This window comes from Centroberyx gerrardi, chromosome 20, assembly GCF_048128805.1.
Source record: "Centroberyx gerrardi isolate f3 chromosome 20, fCenGer3.hap1.cur.20231027, whole genome shotgun sequence".
NCBI classification, from domain to species: Eukaryota; Metazoa; Chordata; class Actinopteri; order Beryciformes; family Berycidae; genus Centroberyx; species Centroberyx gerrardi.
The window spans coordinates 18,001,568-18,017,784 of NC_136016.1; the positions used below are offsets into that span (position 1 = coordinate 18,001,568).

Sequence of the window (16,217 nt, forward strand, 5' to 3'; positions counted from 1 at the left end):
TGCCCTTTTTAGCTCTGTGGCCTCATGCTCCGTCGTCACCGTGCGATACTGTCTGTATATGAGGTCGGATTTTTTTGTTGGTTTAGGCGGACTCGGCTGCAGAAGGCCGTGTGCGCAGATGCTGGTGTTGCATAACGAGAAAGAGTCGGAACTTGTGTTTCTGTAAGCACCTCTGATGTAGTCCCTTGGGTGCTGGGCCGGAGTGAGCGTGCGTTGAGGAGGCAGGGTGACCTTGGTGCGATGCAGCGGCTGCCGGTGTGATTATGGTAATCCCCCCCCACCCCCCACCCCACCCCACCCCTCCATCCCCCCACCCTACAGTCAGCTCTTCTTGGGTGACACCAAGCTCACTTCCTCTACAGCCGCCCCCTGTGGCCTCACTGATAACAACACCGAGGATGATGAATATTCCTAATGTAACGCAGCCTCATTGAAGGTTCCCCCTTTTGTGCGGGGCGGTCCCACTGTGCGGATGCATGTAGTTGTATGTAGGCAATGCAGGACAGCAATTTGGTTGCATCTGTTGGAGCTAGAGAGGAGGCTGTTTCTCCGCTCGGTTTCTTTTCCCATTTACTTCAGTGGTTTACTTCAAGGTTGCTCCTCTGACAAAACGGATCCCCCTCCCCGCAGCCACCGCACCATGTGGCTTCATAACCTTGAGCACGGGAAGTGATTTCATGCTCCTTTTTCTATGGGATGTTCGAAGAATTTGAGTAATTTCCACCCAAGGTCATCTATTGTGCCTGTTAGCTGAAAAGCAGTCGTGAGTGATAACCGCTGCGGTCGTGACGAGAATTCGCTCGGTGGTTTTGAATTGTAGCTCCTCGTGCGCTCGAGACGAGAAGAAAGGCAGCAGGAACGCAGACAACTTTCAGAGCATTAGGCGTATTTTGATGTACACTCACACTAATTTCTGAAATCTCTTCGCCTCTTCCATTACAGGCATATGCGCGCACACACACACACGCATAGATCAGATATGATTATACTTGGCCACTGCTGTGCTGTGTTGAGTGGGTCTCCTCTCAGCGGCTCTGAGGATGTGACTGCTGGAGGCTATTGATTTTTTTCCTGATGCCCCCTGGGCTCTGGGGTAACATAAATATTATCATATTTTTCCCTGTGTGGCAAATTTGGACGGAGCAGAAGACTGTGATAGAATAAACCAAATCAATCTCTGAGGAAACCAAGGGCAAGGTGTCTTTGGAGTGGCTGTGTGAGCACACTGCGAAATTGATGAATTTTATCAGTCCCTCCAGGCCGGAGCTTGGCATGGACTGTGCCGGCCTACTGTAGTTTTTGTGTTTGGGGTTGTTTTGTAGGCTAGAAAGGTCTTGTTTTATGTTGCTGTGTTTTGACTTTGGCTCTGTGTTTACCTTATTGTTGTTCCTCTAATGATCTGCTTTGACTGCAGTGCAGGTGCACAGATGTGTGTTGTTTTGTTGCTTTGATCTGCGGGGGAAGGGACGGTTTGGGAGCTCTTCCACTCCACAGCCTGACATTTGTACACTGCAGATAAGTGAAAGTATTCAGACTCAGCCCCTTCTATCAGATCATCCAAGGGGTTTCCATCCCCTCCCACCCACACTACACTAAGGCACATAAAGATGAATGAAGATGGTAGATTGGATGATTGCAAGTCATGCTGCTCCCCTTGAAGAAAAGCCTTGGCAAGGAAGAGGACATTTCCCTTATCTCTCTCTGTCTGGAAGACTCAGAGGTGTCCATCTCTCTCCCAGGTGCTCCATATCTTTAATAGAGCATCCCCAGCCTGACAGTACTATTATGGTTAAAATGAGGCTCGGAAATGGACGCCACTCTATTAAATGACATTTGAAGCTACGAGCTTCTCCAGTAGACTGTAAAGTAGACAAAAGCTCATGTGACAGATGGCTAGCCTCCAGTTGTGTCACCCTGACTGTCCCCCTCACCACCCAGCAGAAAGAACAGGACAGCCAGATGCCCTAATTTACTTGTTTTTCACTCCAGTCACCTCTAAATCTGTCACCTCTGTATCTGTTGGTATATCAGAATTCAAGTCATTTGCATACCTTTAATGTTGAAGTGTCATTCAAAATCAAATAATCAATATCCTAGTCATGATGCATGGTAACAGTTTTAGCAATGTAATTGTGACATTCTTACAGTAAATGTTACATTTACATTGTGGCAAATGTGAGTTGAATTTAGATGTCAAGCATAATACTTAAGATTCCCAGCAATGTTTTAGGTTGCGGTTCGTTAGGAGTGAGAATGTAATCGTACCAACTAGGAAACGACCCCAAAACGCAAGGTTTTATGGGTACTAGGAGATGGATGTTGACATCTAGCCAGCAGTTACTCATGCTTGGAAAGCCTCACATAACAAAATGAAGCGAGGGCAAACTGCAGTCTGGACTGATGCTCATATTCAGCTGTTTCTTCATGTTTTCTTACCTGGTATGAACACCAGAGAAGGAAAATTACAGCAAAGAACACAACTCCATCATGTTAGAGTTAGAGGGACTGGATTCAGATTTGTTTTGACCCCCCCAACCCCCAACTTTGCAGATGGCAGTTTACCAAAATCTGTCCAATAAACAAGCTACTTTTGAGTCCCTGGTTTACTTGTAATTGTCTCTTAGTCGTGACTTTTGGACTTATTAGGAGGTCTAACTTTTGGTTTACTTAAGAACTTGGTTTGCACACAACAAGGTTCCTCTTGTTTGGCTTAAACCTCACTGAGGAAAAAGCATCTTGTCAGAACTGCCAAGCCTTTGCTTTCCAACTGCCCTCTCTGCACAAACTCTTTTTGCCCTCTCTCCCTGCTTCCCTCTTTCTTTCTTTCTTCCTGTCTCAAACATGTACCGTTCACGCTGTCAACACATTCTCTCGCTCTCTTTCACCCCTCCTCATACACTAACTCTCAGTCATACTCCTTCCATCACTCTCTCCCTCTTCTTATTTGTGCTCGGTAAATAAATCTGATCAGGCATTTCCCCAGTTTATTAGCCAGGAGAGGCAGCCTGTGAGTGGAGGAGTGCTGACTGCAGCACATCTCTGTGCAGGGCCAGAAGATTTAATGCATACGGGATAGATCTGTCTGAGGTGAGTGTGTACAAATAGAGCGACCTCAACTTAAAAGGCAACAATCCTATCAGCGGGTAAAGGTTTCCCCTACTGATATGGTCTCATGAGCTGCTAGCAGTTTCTTTTTTAAAGTTTTCTTTTCTTTTATTGAGAACTGTCCATTTCAAAGTGTTAATCCTAATGGACTAAATCCAACTTAGTTGTAGGGCTCAAAATTTGCCTCGCATAATCTCTCATCTCTAGTAATGAAACATGACAAAAGAAATTGGCCTACTTGTGCAGTTTGGTTCAGGGTAAAACACACTTGGTGGGATGTGAGACTTTGTAAATTTGCCTTTGAAGTAGTCGCTCTGGGTGGTCGTTCCTTGTAGCTGGACCGGCGCTATCACCTCCAGAGGGAATTAAAGCGCTGTGCTGATTGCCGGATTTGCTTGCACTGAGCACTGACTAAATCACATGAATAAATAACCACTCATTGTCCTTTTAGTGTCCCCTCCTGAGTAATTTATTGACTGACCAACCAAGAAATGCACCTCAATGCATGTTAATGTTCTGGGACAATCCTATAAGTTCCTCAAACAGCTGCTGGCAGCCATCTTTACCACTTAAGAGTTAGGTGATATGTGGTTGCGGATCCGTCAGGTTTCATTTCAGCTGTTTTGTCATGATGACATCTTCTGTGCAACTCCTGACTTAACCTACATTAACCCTATTCCTCCGGGATCTGTGTACTCTCAACTATAAATAGCAGGAGTAATCACAATTCACAGCTCCCCGTGTAGTAAACCCTCTTGAAAGCAGGCGGTACACAGCATCAGGTTAGTAGGTGTTTGCGCAGAGGCATGATTCGCCATATTTTCGGAGGATTAGAGGATTTTTTTTTTCTCGCTGCATTTACTTGCTCTGGCGCAGCTTCCAGTTCAGTCACTGGAGTGGCTACAGAGAAACACTGCCTCAGGCACTGTCAAGCACTGGCCTCGGATCAGCTTACCTTCCCGTGTCTGTACTTTATCCCTGAGAGGCTGAAGAGTAGAGAGTTGACCCATAGCTTAAGGGCAGCCTGGAGTAACGGTAATGATGTGGTAGGTTTGGTCTGACAGAGGCTCAGTTCTCTTTGGCCGCATTAGGGATTATACTGTAGTAGATATAGCCTTAAGTGAGTAGTTAACCCATACTCTGTATAAATTACAATCATTCTTACTGTCAGTGCTGCAATGCAGTTGTGCGTGATGCAAGCGCACAAAAAGATTTGCGGATGTTGATGATGACTTTCAGGATCTCAACAATAAATAATCTGTGCATGAATTGGAAAGTGTCAACCGCACACAGAAATAATCGGACACTTCGCGTCTCAGCTCCTGCTGAGTGAGAGATTCCTAAATCTCAAATCCCCCGTAAGCAGGAAAGCCCACATGACAGGCCCGTTTAATATTCATACTGTATTTGTGAGCCTTTCACCAAAGCAGAGCTAGCAGGAGGAGAGAGCAGTTTGTTTCCTCCCTGTGGAGCTCTTCTCTTCCTCTCAGCCCGAGGTCTTCAGTTCTCTCGTCTCCCTCACCCACAGATGGCTTGTCATATCTGTGACAAGTGTCTCGTATGAGGAGGTGCTGTAGACTGGTGCTAACAAGCATGGTGGTAACCATACAGCTCATCACACTACTGTTAAAGCCACTTGGTGCGCTCCCAGTACGTTTCTCTCCTTGACCCATGGCATTAACAAATTACCTATTTCCTGTAGGAATTTATCATCGTGATCTAGAAATCTGTCCAAGTTGCATCAATAATTAATAATTAAAATAATAAGACTTCAGAACAAAAGGTCTGTGGAGGAGTCAGTTAACGCTTCACTGAAGTATTAATTGAATTGCAAAAAAAAATGTGAATCTCTGGATGAGACTAAAAGAGAAACTCAGAGAGTTGTTTGTACTAAAGTTGCTCCAATTCAATTTTCCCTTTACTTTGAAGAGATCAGAGACCACATATGCTAGTGTGTAATTGCGATTTCTTGGAACCACTAAAAATGGGGCACTGTGAATCTTCACAAATCTTCAGCTGCAGCATCCACTTCATCAACCTTCATATGCCCCATAAATCCATGTAAAATAGACCCATAAGTGTCGGGGCGAGGAGAGATAAATGACTCAGGAACACGCTCTGATTACCATCTGTCATCCCATGATCATCGCTGCCACCACAGGCTGACAAGGCGTTCTTTAAGATGCTGTTTACTCTCTGCGGTCCCGCTACACACACAGAGAATATGAATGTTACAACATGCATTATAGATCTGAGATCACAACTCCACCGAACCCCAACTGTGATTAAAAAGAGACTGTTTTGTTTTATCAGCCCTCTCCGCTTCCCTTATCAGCTCATTTGCATAATTAACACTGGCTGACGCTATCCTCACAAGCGACTGCCACTGTGATTTCTCCTGCTTGGGATTCTGCCCTACTTCATAGAGTCACTTCAGCCCTTTTTTTTTTTACAATGGGACTGCAGTGGCAGGTGTGCTTAACTTCATTCAAGATGTTACCATTAAAGGAAAAATCCACCCTAAAACACTAACAGCTACTGGCAATGTACCTTGTGTTTCTGGGCCCATTTTCTTGTTTGGTGGTGTTTTTTTCTTTTATTCTTGTGGATAACTGGCCAAACGTAGACAATGTGATGTCACATTGAGATATTTCCAGTGCAGCTACAATGGAGTTTGAAAGCAGAAAATGTTTCAACTATCTAAAACATCATCATAGGTTTTGGTGTCAGTCTCTCAGAATCAAAAAGTAAGGGCTTCTTTCTAGACTTACCATTTAGCAGCGATATTCAACAATCATACTGGGAGAAAAACAGAGAGACCAATTTCTCCACTGACAATAACCCCAATAGACCAGAATGCAATGCAGCCACAAGACATTTTGAGTGAGGGGGCACGACTTGCTTTTTCTCAACTGGAAAAACTCACTCTCTTGCTCTTACTGTTTTCACTCTCTCTCTCTCTCTCTCCACCTACATGTATAAACCACAGCTGAATGGAGCAAGTTCACTCCTGGGGTTGTTGAAAGGCATTCTGGGAAATGTAGGAAATCACCAACTGAAGTAGAAATAGACAAAGCAGGTTAAGGTTGAAAGTGGTTACACCCAAAAAGTAAATTACAACACAAAATAGCTCCTGGATATCACAAATTGATGATATCTAACAGTGAAAGAGTAACTTAGGGTGGATTTTTCCTCCAACAGTCCATCTGAACTTGTTGGCAAACTCCAGTATGGCATCCAGTCAAAATTTAAACGGACACAATCACTCTTCAGGCTATACAGTGTGTCGTAATGGGCCCTTACTGTATGTTCATCCCTTCCTTTGTCACTGCCACGTCCCCCACTGTACCATTCATTTTACAAATACATTTTTAAACAGCGCATTTGGCTTCTCTCCACACCATACATTTCCCTGATTAGACTTTTCTCATGAATATAACGCAAGGCATTTCTAGAGTATGAATAGGAAATTATCCTCTTGACCGGGGGTTGTCCGTGTTGTCTCGGCCTTTCTTTTACCAGAGATCATTTCAAGATTGACTTTTTCTTTATATAATAAGGCAAATGCTGAAGGAAAATCCAATTAAAATATATCCCTTCTCAGTTCTTGAACACTTTTAATCTAATGAGTCAGCCTCAATTTTATGGGATTTACATAGAAGTAAGACATGCACAGCACAAAGTTTAATAATGTCTATGTGCACAATGTGGAGCAATGGGAAGGAGGAGGAAGGAGGTTTTTATTTGTGCTTGTGTGTGTGTGTGTGTGTGTGTGAGAAAGTGAGTGTGTGTGGATGTTTGTGCCTGTGTGTCATGTATTCTAGGGTGTGTGAAGGTCAGCTGATGTAGCACAGTTCTGTGAAGATGGGGTGTTTTTTGGAAATGCTTGGAGGAAGGTGACTCGGGCTGCTGTGTGATGAGTAATCCAACTCTCTCCTCTTTTGTTTTCCCCCCTCTGCTCTAAAATGCTATCCCTCGCTCTCTCTCTCTCTCTCTCTCCCCCACCCCTCCTCCCCCTGCATTGTGCGCTCTCCTCTCCCTCTTGTCTCCACACTCCCTCCCTCCCTCTCTCTCCCCCTCTGTCTTTCCCTGCAGGCTCCCTGACAGTGTCCATCACCGACATGCGCGCTCCGGTGGTGGGGGGCTCCGGGGGAGTCTACGCTCTGTGCTCGGCGCATCTGGCCAACGTCGTCATGGTAACTACCATCATCATCACCTCCATTGTTACGCCCGAAAACGGTATCAATAGAGACGAAATGTCAGGAGCCGTCCGCTTGGTTTGAGGGAGATGGAGAGAGAGGGAGAGAGAGAGAGAGAGTTCCCCCCCCCTCCTTCACAACATCCTGAGCTTTTCTGTTGTGTGTTTTTAGTGCCTTTTTTGTTTTTTTGTTTTTTTTAGTTTGCCCTTGGGTCTCTGCAGCAGGTGTGAGTTGGATGTTTTGCTAAGTCTTTTTCCCTGCTACAGTAGGTTCACATCGATATGATGAGATAAGTACTTTTTATTGCCCGCTAACAAGCAGTGTTTGGAGGAGCGCCATGGAATATTCCAGAGGCCAGGCGACCTCATCTCCATTTGTCACCTAAATGTAGAAGCTCTCATTTGTGTGTTGATAAGTAGCATACTGCACAGACTTAGTCCAATATTTGATATTGCAAAACCATTGCATTTTCACACTGGTCTCATAATCTCTATTGACAAAGTAAATTAGCATTTCATTAGCATAGGTTAAGTCTCATATCAGTTACTTATAAAGGTGTTTGATTCTGCTTACTTACAACACTAAGAGAGTCAATCATTCCCTTGATCCTCTGTGAGTGCCTGCTCTGTGAAGTATTTGTTGTGTGTGTGTGTGTGTGTGTGTGTGTGTGTGTCAGGAGGGTTGTATGTGAAATGTCTTACCCATTCTGTCATAAGACTCAAGGCAGTGTTATATCTGATGAATCACTTTAACTAATACAGGCCTTCACTGTGGGCAATGGAGATGCCAACAGAAATAGAAATCAAAGTGCATCGACGGGCCCAGAGCAACAGTCTGTAGCTTTGGTCTGTGCTCATAGCAACTAACAGACAGTTTATTTGGTCTGCTACGCTTGATGCCTGTTTGTTGTTGGGAGAGCCTTTAAGGCACATCTTAGTTCTGCTCTGGTGGGTTTTGTCTCGTTTGTTTTTGGCGGTATGAAGGAAATCCTTTTTGTCCAGTCTCACCCCAGTAAACCCATCTGCCATCAAGCTTCATCATCCGTTTTGCTGAAAAGAAACATTCATGTTCAGTTAAGTTTAAAGCGCCACTGTTTGCGTGACTCCCTAGAAATCACCTAGTTCCAGCTAAACTGTCAGTATACATCATCATATAAAAAGATCTAGAACAGAAATTTAACTTTGAACATTGCAGGCATTTCTCTTTATAGTTCTTGATTTTTTTTAAAGACAAACTTCAATTTTGTGTGTTCAAATGAAAGTGTCTTCATTTAATGTGCCCAATTTCCATAATCTGTGTGTGCATGTACGTGTATGTGCATCTATTACTGTTATACATTAATCATTCTGAATAGCAGAATCCTCTCAAGCACGTTCATATGGTTTTTATAGAGGAAAAGGGCTGTGATGGAAGCTTTTTCATGTGTGAAAGGGGGGAAACACTTTCACTGACAGCCTATGAATGATCCTCAGCGCCTCTCACACATGTCGCTTTCTTTGAACAATTCTCTATTTCAGTGTCAGCGGTATGATAACAAGATCTGTAGGGTACAAAATGAATTGGCTGTCCTTTAGTTAAAGATTGCCCTTCTGAGTGCAAGCGTGTCAAAGCAAATTGCCTTCCCTCTGAAAGCAGCAAACCACGTCACCAAGTTCAGATTTGTTGACCTCTTCCCCTCCGTGACACTCATCATTTATCGGTGATAATATTGTTATTTCATGAGCCCTGCCACTCCGCGGTTATAGGAAACATATGGGCACAGCAGGTTTTATTTATACTTTTCTTCTGCGTCTTTAATCTTGCATGGTATTCGCCTTCGCTTCCTCTGCAGTGAGCGAGGAGGAGAAAAAAACACTTTCTCATATACCCAGGGCCAGGAACTTAAGGAGGGACATGATTGGTGCAATTATTCATCCTGGGGAATAAATGTGTTATTCTAAGTCAGGATGCCTTTTGTTTTGTTTTTTTTATCCCCAGGAGAATCACAAGGGCTATTTATTGGGCCATTCTCCCCTCCTGCGTTAAGTTATCTTAGCCCTGATTAATAGAATGCCACTGCGTTGGAACCAGTAAGTGGAGAGTAGCCAGGTGTATAATCATGTCTCTGTCTGGTATAGGTGCTGCCGCCTTGCCCATATGGATATGGATTGTCCCGCTCTCGAGTCTAAATACATCCAGAGAATAGGAACCGAAGCGATTCTTGCCAAGCTGTTAATACACTCGTATTATCATTGATTGTTTGTGCTGTGATTGTTTGCGCTGACAAGACGTTTTCTTTCTGTGTTGCAGAACTGGGCCGGGATGCGCTGTCCGTACAAGCTGCTCCGCATGATCCTGGCGCTCGTTTGCAGTAAGTTCTCCACGTTCTGTTCCCGCTGTTACTGTTTATGTTCAATTTATAGTTTCATCCTTAACTCAACATCTAGTAAGGAGTGTGCGTTTCCTTCAACTTTGAGCGTATTTATTGTCTGCACACCTGTTCACAGTTCAACTTAACTGCCAAGTATTTATCATCTGAGTGAGGTTTAAAAGCCTCTTAAAACCGAGCAGGAGATGTGCCCCTTATGTAATCATTGTTAGTGGCTTGGAGTGAGCGGTTTGCTGATTGGACATGTAGCATTGTTTTCAAAGCATTTGAGTCATACTACATGTCCTTTTTCGCCACACGAGCGCCAATACACTGTGACTTTCATTACTGAGCAATATGTTCCCTCCATCTGTCCCATGCCTCACTCCCCCATACTGAGAGTACAGCCAGTCTCTGCTGAAATATTATATTTGTCCTGAAGTGTTGTGCAAACAGGGGATACACATTTTCAAAATAAAATATCCTCGTGACACAAAGGGATTTTGTGAGCTATTATGAAGGCTAAACTAACATATGCTCTGTTTTTAAACTACCAGTATTTTATTCAGCCTTCCATACTTTATAGGGACTTGAGGAAAGCAGGGGTAAAATAACAGCCAATAAGTTTTGATAGCATTTCTATAGAATAATTAGAGGATCCATTTTAATCCTCCTGTGACCCTTCGTTGCCTGCAGAGCCAAACTTTGAAAAAACACTACAGCATGAAGCTCATCTTTAGCCATCATCATACAGTCATCTCAATCCTAGTCTGGACTGTTAGCACAGTAAGTCCCACACTAATCCTAGCCTTTAATACCCTTACAAAAAAGTAGTAAACTTGAAGTGTACTTGAAGTATACTTATTAAGTATAAGAAGTGTACTAACTTTGGTAAACTATTAGGTTACTTTTAAGTGTTTTGTTACTTGTTGGGACTAAATTGACCCACCTTATAGTTTATAAAAGTGTTCTTGTAGGTATACTTTAAATTAACTTAAAAGTGCACTACCATTATTTACTAATAAAGTACTAATTTTGTGCATGATGGGACTGAAATAGTCTATTTAAGTTCTGTAGCTCTGATTTGAGCTTCACTCACACAAATATTAAAAGTGTACTAAGGTATATTTGAACTTCTTGTGACTTAATTGGACCACTTTTAAGTACAAAAAAGTACAAGTAAGCCAAAGTATATTATTCTCTTCTTTTGCAAAAGTATAAAAAAAAATTCAACATGATTCTTTTGCAAGTACATCAAAAGTAAAATAAAAGTATACTCTCTTATTTTTTTTAGTTTTAAAGGAGTATTCTAACAGTGTACTCAAATAAACTTCTTTTTTCCCATGACTACAGTCTCACTTCTCAGACGCCTCCACACTGATCCTGTTGCTCTTCTCTGTCCCATCCTTCACAGTGAGTTCGGAGGTGGGTCGTGCGGTGTGGCTGCGCTTCTCTCCGCCCCTGCCCTCCTCGGGGCCCCAGCCCAGCTTCATGGCGCACCTCTCGGGGGCCGTGGTGGGCATCAGCATGGGGCTGCTCATCCTGCGCAGCTACGAGGAGAGCCTGCAGAAGCAGTGCTCCTGGTGGGTCATCGTCTTCTCCTTTATCACCTTCCTCCTGTTCGCCATCTTCTGGAACATCTTTGCGTACGAGCTGCTGGGCGTGCAGATCCCGCCTCCGCCCTGATGAAGGCCCCCCTCGGCCCTCCCACACATACACATTGACTCCAGCCCCGCCCTCGACAAAGTTTTCCCCTCGACCATAGTTACCTTACCCATTTCCTCTCGAGTTAGACCCAACTGATATCAATTCACTCAAAACTAAAGTCGACCAAGAATCCTTTTTTACAGATACTTTGCAAATCAAAGAAATATGTCTCTTTTATTAAAGAGGGATTACAGTAGCAACAAGTACAGGTGAAAGCTCCTCAGATCCATTTTGAGGAGCATTATATCTTTTTATATATGTTGAAATCTCATCCACCTTACCAGCTCTAACCTTTCAGTGAGCATTTTGCCATTGTGCTCTTTGTTTTCAGAGGGGGTGTGAAAACCCAAAGGTGTTTCATTAGTCATTTCTCTCAGTGCATCCTTCACACATTTAAAGACCCCAAGAAAAGAAAATCTGAGCTCAGTTCATGACACGTGCCTCCGGTAAAAAGGAAATGTGGGCAGGAATTATGCGAGGCGAACAGTGGGAGTGTGCACTGCAAATTATTATGAGATACTCGATTGATCCCCAGAGGAGGAATTCTCTTTTCGTTCAACCCCCTCCACAGAAAGGTCAGAGGTCAGGGTCGGATCCTGGAGCTGGTAGGGATTCAGGGTCTTGCTCAGAGACGCTTCAGTAGGGCGGATGTTTGCTGAAATGGGAGCAGTCCGGCTGAAACACAGTCTCCCTTCTCACTGCGCCACCGAGTAGAGCTGCAGGGTGGAATATTTCAGTCAAATATAAAAAATAATAAACATAGAAGCAGTGATGAAATATGATTGTAGTCAGGGTTTTTTTTTTTCACCACACCTGCTCTAACTCGCTGGGATCATTGTGGCTTTTTCGAAAATCGCTGGCATGCTAATGGAAGTTAAAGATGAACTAACAGAACCTGTAGCACCTCCAGCTCAATAAGAGACGTCAGTCAAAATGCTAGGTGGATTAAGAAAAACCTTTTCCCACAGCATTTACAGGCAGAATGGAGGAAAAATTATATTGGGCTGTTTTTGAATGCAAAGTTTCAGGCATCATTTTTATGGATTTTTTCTTTTTTCTTTTGGCTTATATCATCTCCTCGAAGTACCTTAGGATTAGGAACATCACTGTCATTTTCACTTCATGGGGTCTTTAAAAAGAAGAGGGCATCTCTTTTATATACTATGTGCATAACATTATACCTACACTGTGGAAACAGATAGTCGCAAGAATACATATAACACACACACGACACGCAGATGGGAAAGTGACAGTGTAACGAGGGGGAAAGAAGATACGTTGGAAGAAGTTTGTAAGAAAATGAGAACTGAAGTTATCATTTCCTCGGTGGTCATCACTTCAAGCGAGTGAGCGCCGCCATGTTACTGTGTCATTATGTTAACCTTGCTAAAGCGCCGTGTAAAATATGTCATCCCATGCACACACACACACACACTAGACACACACACACACACACACACACTTTGAGAACAACCACTGCCTGATGCCATAGGTCAGCGTGGGCAACCGAAGAGAAGAACACACACACAGACAAACACACACACACACACACACACATGAACAGAAACATACTGGCCTCTGCCTGTTCTCGCTCTAACAGACTGAACTGGGGAGGGCGCGGATGTGTCATCACCTGACCTCTGACCTGCGTGTCCCAGAGGGCATTGGGGTCTCTGTCAGGCCCAGTCTATACCTCAGTTTCTCATTCTTAGGGACTGTATACTTTTGTAAAGGAATGTACCTATAAAAAAAAAACAAGAGTGTTATTAAGTTGTCCCCGTTTTTCATTTGATAGTGGATGTGTATATTGTATGTTCATAACTAAGAGTATATTTATTTGTATTTTTTCCTCATTTAGGGGAAAAAAAGAAACGTTTCAAATGGTGCAAACTTAATGCTATGATTGTTGTTCTTCTGATAACTCCTACTGTATGGCTTTGATCCTCTGAAAAATATTCTGTTAGGCAAAATCCCCCCCGGTTTCTTAGACGAGCACCAATGACTCAAGTTCGCTTGACTTTATAAATCTTTAGTGCTTTACAAAATAAGCCATAGAAAGAACTAATTTACAGAGGGGCAAAAGCCGAGGAGAAATAAAGGTGTTAGTTGGTTGAAACCCATTTGATTGATTGCTGGTGAGCTTCAGTTCACGTTTTTATTTATTTTATTGTTTGTGTGATCAGAGGCTGAAAATGATATTGCCATTGTGACTATTCAACAGATGAGGTGTGAGGTGGAAGAAGACAAACTGTGCAAGTACATGCCTGTGAAACCCTGGACTGTTTCTCTAAGTATGAGATATTAGATATTTTCATGTAGCTACACTCATTTTTACAACTTGTTCGCCATTCATTGTCAGTGGTCACAGCTTAATTGCGCGAATGCCAGACCCCGAATTCTCTCCTCAAGTGTGTGGAGGCCTCACTGCAGCTCTTTTTTGCAAATAACAAATTATGGATGGAGGTCCCGCCATATATTAGCTCTAGACTGATTCAAGCTTTTGGAAAGCTGAGGCAAGGATAGCAATTACATTTACTCGTGCAATGTTCCATTTTTTCACTCTTTCAATCAATAATTCATTTGAATGTCCACTGGCTGCTTGAGAAAAAATTTTATGCATTTGCCAATCTTGACAGTTGGTCATAAATACAGTCCTCAGCACTGGCTTCCACGAGAAAATGCCAGTAGTAACAGAAGACTCCATGTGTAATGAGGGAATCTGCATGAAATACTCAGAATAAGCCATCTTAAGAAATTAACAACTACAAATGAAAAGATTAGCCAATGTAGGGTATTAATGGCTTCATGATGGAAACTTTTGTGTGTATACTATGGAACATTATTGCTTGGGATAGCATAGATATGTTGATGAATAATGCATACTTACCCTGTTAGCCTATAATGAAGATAAAGAGGATGCCTGAGAGGAGGTTAACGTGCCTCTTTAACTAAAGATTCATAGGAACCCAGATGGGTTGTTAAAAGGGCTAGTAAATGGCTATGTTTTTGTAAAACACATTAACTGTGAATATTTTCCCCTCATGGATGTTTCATACAATACACCAGAACTGAACTCAAAGGCGTACAAATTCACATTGCCCCTTAACCTCAAAAATGAAACTCATTGCTCTTCTCCTATCATAAAGCTAAATGTCCCCACCCTTAGTTACCCTCAAATTAGTACGATAAGCTTTAAATTGTTTATTCATGCAAATCTCTCCCTCAGCAACCATGCTGTATGAAGCAGACAATGCTATTGTCAATGGAAGAGAATATGAGAGATGCATATATCTTAATTAACCAGATGGGGAACGGCTTGCAGGAGTAGTTTATTACTCGTGTGTTAGCCAAATTAGCTTGGCCTGAGCCTGAGCCAAACACAGCACTGACATCACACCTTTAAAAGGCCGTCTCCCTGTCTGAGGAAGCCTCTCCTGCACTCAGAGGGCGGCTCAGCTGAAGGGAGAGGAGTTAAAGGTGTGACAGAGGCTCCACTCTCATCCTCTGCCTGGCATATGTGACAGTTGTGGTTTGTGCCAACGTAAGGCTTGTGAGCAACGGAGGGAGAGCGGCAGTGGAGGAGCGGGAACGGAGGCGGCGCTCCTCATAAAACGGCGGCGGGGCTGTAAAGCAGCTGCGTGTGTGCTTTCATATCACAACACCCCCAATGTCAGGATGATGCATGGCTGTGGCGAGGATACACCAGAGCCCAAAGCTAGACTGTAAACAGAACATCTTCCTTTAATAAGTGGATCTGACAGGTTGCATGATGTTGATTTAATTGCTGTGTTTGAGTGACATTTGTTTTCAACAATATAAGGAAGGGATGGTGAGGAATGGCATGAGATGAATAGGGGCAGCCTACTATAACATGTGATCCATCACTTTGGGTAATCCGCATCCTCCCCTCGCTGGGCTGGGAGTCGGCATGTCTTTATTCATCAGAGGTCAGTAAGATGGGGGATACAGTCGGTTAGTGCCAACTTTGCGTAGACTTTCACTGATACATGAACCTTTGTCGACGTGATTCTTTTATGGAGCTGTCCCCAAAATACTATTTCTGTTCTTTTCACTTCTGTGCTTGTCTGATTCAAAAATGCAACATAACTTTATAGCAGCATACTTGAGATTTCTCTGACTACTGTTTCTTATTCCCAGTTCTTGTATTTCGTCATTGGTGGGCTTTTTTGCACTTATCGTAATGTGGTTAACTGACATGTTGTTGTGTGCCATATGTTCTACTGCCATAAACATTCTTTGATGCTTTTTTAGGTATTACCTCCTTATGCCAATCCATTGTGCTGTTATGCCCAATGCCTTGTTATATAAACCCAAAACTAAGCAATGGGCAAGAGGGCTGCTTTGCTGTTAGCTGTACAGTATATTCTGCATCATCATGCGTGGCATCAGTCAAGGAAAGAAGCCGCATCACTGATACAGCGCACTGTTAATTTGTAGATCAACTGAAGTTGTTTATATATCCAGTAGCTGCTCTGAATTGCTGCTTGCCAACAAGCAGGCCAGGTTGCCTTCTCTTAGTGTGTGTTGCTACTTAAATTATGGGTAACTCTCAATGCAGGACTGTACAGGTACAAAGCAGGCTACTGTAGCTCTAGAGATGGATACCTAACTGTATTTACAACAAGAGTCATTGGATGCTCACCAGTACATTCAATTTTCAACTTTTTAAATAGACATTGAAACCCATAACACTGGTCCAGGGGTTCTCGCACTTCTATGCCAAGGAACCCCAAAAATATATACATTTAGCTTTATCCCCCAAATTGACCCGCAAATAGATAGGTATCTTGAAAAAAACCTCAAAATACATAAAAGAGGGTCAGGTTCTGTCATTGTGC

At 43.1% G+C, this 16,217-nt stretch overlaps 2 protein-coding genes across 4 annotated transcripts in view; one reads left to right on the plus strand and one right to left on the minus strand.

Annotated features, from left to right (window-relative positions):
• The window catches only part of rhbdl1 (rhomboid, veinlet-like 1 (Drosophila)), a 35,677-nt gene extending 24,340 nt beyond the window's left edge, over window positions 1–11,337 (plus strand). For all 3 annotated transcript variants that reach the window (XM_071926758.2, XM_071926760.2, XM_071926759.2), the window contains 3 exons: window positions 7,201–7,301; window positions 9,594–9,654; window positions 11,066–11,337. In XM_071926758.2, coding sequence (XP_071782859.1) covers window positions 7,201–7,301; window positions 9,594–9,654; window positions 11,066–11,337 — 434 coding nt within the window. The remainder of the gene's footprint in view (window positions 1–7,200; window positions 7,302–9,593; window positions 9,655–11,065) is intronic.
• The window catches only part of c20h8orf33 (chromosome 20 C8orf33 homolog), a 205,115-nt gene that overhangs the window by 166,540 nt on the left and 22,358 nt on the right, over window positions 1–16,217 (minus strand). The window lies entirely within an intron of this gene.